At 36.8% G+C, this 5,019-nt stretch overlaps 1 protein-coding gene across 1 annotated transcript; it reads left to right on the top strand.

Annotated features, from left to right (window-relative positions):
* The first annotated feature begins 1,004 nt into the window (after positions 1-1,004).
* LOC145126919 (uncharacterized) lies at positions 1,005-1,601 on the top strand. The gene has a single exon (XM_079062192.1). It carries the CDS (start codon positions 1,005-1,007, stop codon positions 1,599-1,601), a length of 597 nt encoding a protein of 198 aa, XP_078918318.1.
* Positions 1,602-5,019: the final 3,418 nt, after the last annotated feature.

A 5,019-nucleotide genomic window follows, 5' to 3' on the forward strand; every position in this document is an offset into this window, starting at 1 on the left:
GAAAATATAAAAGAATATTTAATTTCTCTTATATATAAGTTTACACTTATTTATTTGTTTTTTCGTTCATTTCATTTGTTGAAGTTTGTTATCCTTTTCATCAATATCTTTTAATATATTTTTTCCACACTAGGTCTTTAATTTCTTAAAAAGTAGATATGCATGTTCTTGACTTCAAGAGACCATGTGAGCATCAATGAACCCAGTTGGTACCCTTGATAGGTGTACTTAATTCAATGGAAGTTAAGTCGTTAAAATCAAATAACTCTAGGCTCTATAGAGAGAGAGAGAGATCATGTAGTGAATTTCTATTGACCTTTCTTTTCCAAGAACCCAAAAACATCCAACTAGCTGACTTAAGGTGTTTCATCATAGTGAAAATGCCTTGATCCAATAATGTTGGTGTCGCACGTCTTGTGATCATATTGACAGAACCTTATAAGTTACATGTTTAATCTATAATTTTGCACAAAAAGATATACACTTTGTAAAGTATGCTTATACATACGATAAAACGATTTATACTGGTTTTAAGCAATTTTTACTGAAAATTTAAATCAGATGTTCGTTTGTAGTTCTTGTAACTAGAAAATTTCACAACTACAACTATGACATGACTTACTTTTGGGTGTGTGTAACTAAAGACCTCACTATCACACGTTACACTTTTTACAACACAATGTGATCCCCTAACTTTTTATGCTCTTCTCAACCACCATTCAGAAACTCCATTAAGATACTAATGAAAGCATGCAGGACCACCCCATCTCACCCACTATTTGAACTTTCTACTAATTTAATAATAGACTTAAAACTACTAGTAAAGTTATTTTTGTTTCTCATCTGAGTACCTATACATATAGGTGACACTCTCTTCACTCACTATTTGCACTTTCTGATGATTTAACAGTAGACTTGAAACAACTGGTGAAGTTACTTTTTCTTCTTATCGGAGTATCTATATATTTAGGTGACACCCTCTTTGCATCAAATTTACGGTAGCCATGGATTGGTATTCATGGTTATCAAAAACAAATTTAGACCCGTATTTAGTTTATGAATATGGAAGAACATTCACGCACAATGAGCTTCAAAGAGGAGACACGTTGTATTTCAACCATGAGTTTCTTCAAAGCATGGGAGTCTTGGTTGCCAAACACAGGTTAGAAATAATAAATCTTGCAAGGAACAACATAGGAGGGTGTCGCAAGAACGGTTTCTCCAAGATCGTGTCTGCCATTGTGAAGACAAGATTGCTTCTCTCCAAGAAACTTGGAAGATTTGTTTCAAGTAAACGGTCGGTTAATAGGCCCATGAATCCTTTTCGACCACAGTGGCCGAGTAGTAATTTAAGAAAGAACATGGGATTTGGGGAGGTTAAGGAAGAAAAAGGGAAGAAAATGATGAAATCTGGACCCTTGGATGGAAGATTAGATGAGAGTTGTATGACTCCAAAAAGGGTTTTTAGTGTTTCCGGGCCGATGGATGTGGGGAACAGTCCAAGGATTGGGATTCCGTGTAATATGATGAATTCAGGTGGTGAAGACGATGAGATGTCTTCTATTTGGTCTATGATGTTTCAAGATATGAAACCTACTTGACCATGGTTGCTCTTGTTCTAGCTCCTGCTATGTTTTCTTTTTAATATTTCATCAAATGTTTAAGCAAATTTCTTATTCATCGTTCATGTAAGTTTTTCGAGAATATATACATCAACATATCTGTTACACAAGAAACAACATGACATAAAATGTTATCATGTGTTGGGTAGACATAGACATAAACACATATTATAACCAGATGTCAATGGGCAAAAAACTACATCTTTTTGTCCGAGAAAAGTTGGAACAGATTTGGCAACCTTTCTATGGTTGTTTTAAAAAATAAGGGCATTTATGTCTTACGAGAGATTGGTAGCAAGTCATTGTTCCACCTTTTTGCCGCTCTAAAGTTGTCGGTATTGCTTCGTCGCTATAACTAGAAAAAGTCGTCGGGATAGATGCCACTTGTACCGACGACATGTTGTCTCCAAAGGCTCCGTCGGGACTGATTTTCGAAAAAAAAACAGATATACTACCTTCGTCCCATATTTATTGTTCATTTTTGACTTTTTAAGTTTTTATTCTTCAACGTTGACGTTAAATATATATATATTTTTTTGAACCGACAAATACTCCTAAACTAGCACCTAATTCCACCTATGTCCACCACGGGACTTGAACCACGTTGACGTTAAAAAAAACAGATACCGCTGGGCTAGAAGCCCTTTGGTTAAATATTTTTATTTATGTTATAAATTACTTGATAAAACTTATAACAATGAAAAGATATTTAAAACACAATTTATTCATATATTTTGCATCAAATATTATATATGAAAAACAAAAATATTTAAGGTCAAAGTCGAAGAATAAAGACTTCAAAAGTTAAAAATGAACAATAAATATGGAACGGATGGAGTATGAAATACCTATACCGACAAAATGTCGTTGCTATAGGTGACACATGTACAGAAGACATGTCATCTGGACATGGGTGACTTATAGTGACAACATTTCGTCAGGGCAAATATGCTTTTCCACTATAAGCTATATTGACGATATGTCGTCGATATAACAAAAATGATTTTTTTTTTCAAGATAAGCTATAGCGATAACATCTCGTTGGGACAACCTCTGGGCAATTTCCTTTTAGTTTTTACAGATTATGTGTTTTATCATTCCTATATTTTAACAATCCAGACAGTTTGCAACATATATTCATAATAAACAAAGATTACTAATATTCAACACATTCAAATTACAGTGTAACACAGACGATAAGTTGTCGGCATATATTTTCAAAAAACGGCACAAAACACTCTTGTTTCCTGTCTTTTCTATTGTGACGCCATGTCGTCGGTGTAACTTTGAGGTCAAAGAATTCTAGTCAACCCTATACAGACGACATGTCAATGGAATATCACGATTTGTAGCAATGACTTATGTTGTCGGTATTAGGTGTCATCCTTGTAGTAAAAACTGCATTTTTCTATTGAGATAAGTCCTAGTCCTGGTCAGCTAGCCAGTCCTAGTCCCAGTACACATCAAATGCATACAACATATTCTGATATGTCAAACATAACAAACCGTGCTTTAAAGTTTCAACGATGGTTAATATGTTCAAAATTTTATACGTGATCTATTACAACTGCATGATAACAAACGCCGATCATAAATAAAAACACACAAAACCCATGGAAGTGATCACTGAACTAAACCCCGATTTTCATTAAATGATTTACAAAGATCTCAATATAATACATTATTTATTTACCGGAAGTGTCTACTTTCCATTATTTGTACCACACGAAAATGAAATCGAATGAGCAACAAGAAAGATGTTCTCAAAACAGATTTGAACCGGTCAGTTGAACCAAAACCCGAATAAATGATAGGTTAGATTATCATAGGTTTACGCAAATTTTTAGACCGGATCGAACCAAACGGTATCTTCAAAACTTGGGTTGAACATGTGTGATAGAATCAATAAAAACCATTGGAACCGGTTTATTGAACTTTGATAGTTAGATCTCACTTAGCTCTTAAAAACAACTATTTCCAAAGCAAATCTGATATATCGATTTTTAATATTTTTTATGGGTTATGATTTATTTAATGATTGGGGTTTATTTATTTATGATTAGTGTGGGGGTTTCTTGTTTTAACAGCTCGAGGGAGAGATTGGTTTGTCTTCGGATCAACGTGAGTCTTCTTACCACACTAGTAGGTCGAAGGCACCAATTCCGGCTCACTAATTGTATGTGTTAGATGTATATGATTATGTGACTATGACTGATATGATATATATATATATATATATATATATATATATATATATACACACACACACACACACCTTTATATTAAATTAGGCGGGTTATAAGTGGAGCGAATTGGCAATGATCCATACCCTACCCATATAGTAAAAGGGTAAATGAGTATGGATTGTAAATGGGTAATCGAATCAAAAAATAAAACCCAAACCCGAAAAATTCTTATAGGTTTGGAGCGAATCAGGGTCAAAACCCGCCCCATTGACAGGTCTAACAGGATCCATACTCGAATCGAGGAGACTCACGAAGAATGTAGGAAGCATGTAGGAATTGGAATACTTTGGGTATGTGCTGATCGTTTGTATGATTGCTTTTCAGAATGGTGATGAGCACAAGTGGAGGAGGTTCGGGCTCAAGTACTAGTGTTGATCCGATTGATGAGCAGATGTGGGAGTTCATCTCTTCAGAGATCACTTGCGGTATTTTGGCACAGACTCTTGTGATCTTCAGTTCAGTTAAGGAGGGGATCATGGAGAATTTGGATGAGCGTCTGGGCATGTTTCGCACTGAGATTATGGCTATTGTGGGAGCTCGCACTCTTCCCTTCTGCGAGTTCCGTGTTTATGGAGCTCCCAATTTCTTTGGGGAGAAGGACCCCATTACTAGCAGGAGTTGGTTAGCGGACATGGCGAATGCTTTCCGGACGAGATTCTGCCTCGAGGGATCGAAGCTTAGATTATCATACTGTCTTCTAAAAGACATAGCTCGTGACTCGTGGGAGGAGGTGGATTCCGCTTTGGGAGGCGAGGCCATTGAGACAATGACTTGGGATGAGTTTGTGACCCAGTTTAGGTGGAGTTTGCACCAGCTATCTTGGTGCAGTAGTTGACGAGGGAGTTTCAGGATCTTCTCCAGACGATTGAGAATGTGGCAGGGATCACCGCTAAATTTAGGGAGAGAGCCTTATTGGTTCCGCAGTACGCTGGAAATGAGGAGATGAAGAAGACAATGAACCATGACATGCTACGAGACGATATCAGGGACTTTGTTAGCTTTTCAGCTTGTCGGACTTTAGAGGACCTGATAGCTAGAGCCCGAGAGTGGGAGATTGATTTGAAGCACCTCGGGAAGAGGAAGTCGGAGCAGATTATGACAGCAGCGGGGTAGGCGAAGAGGCGCATGACTCATGATTCCAAAGTAGGAGG

This window comes from Lactuca virosa, chromosome 7 (assembly GCF_052849685.1).
Source record: "Lactuca virosa cultivar CGN04683 chromosome 7, Lactuca_virosa_CGN04683_v6, whole genome shotgun sequence".
NCBI lineage: Eukaryota > Viridiplantae > Streptophyta > Magnoliopsida > Asterales > Asteraceae > Lactuca > Lactuca virosa.

Bases quoted from the DNA above. Each gene is read 5' to 3' on its own strand.
- LOC145126919 (XM_079062192.1), top strand. From the start codon at position 1,005: ATGGATTGGTATTCATGGTTATCAAAAACAAATTTAGACCCGTATTTA.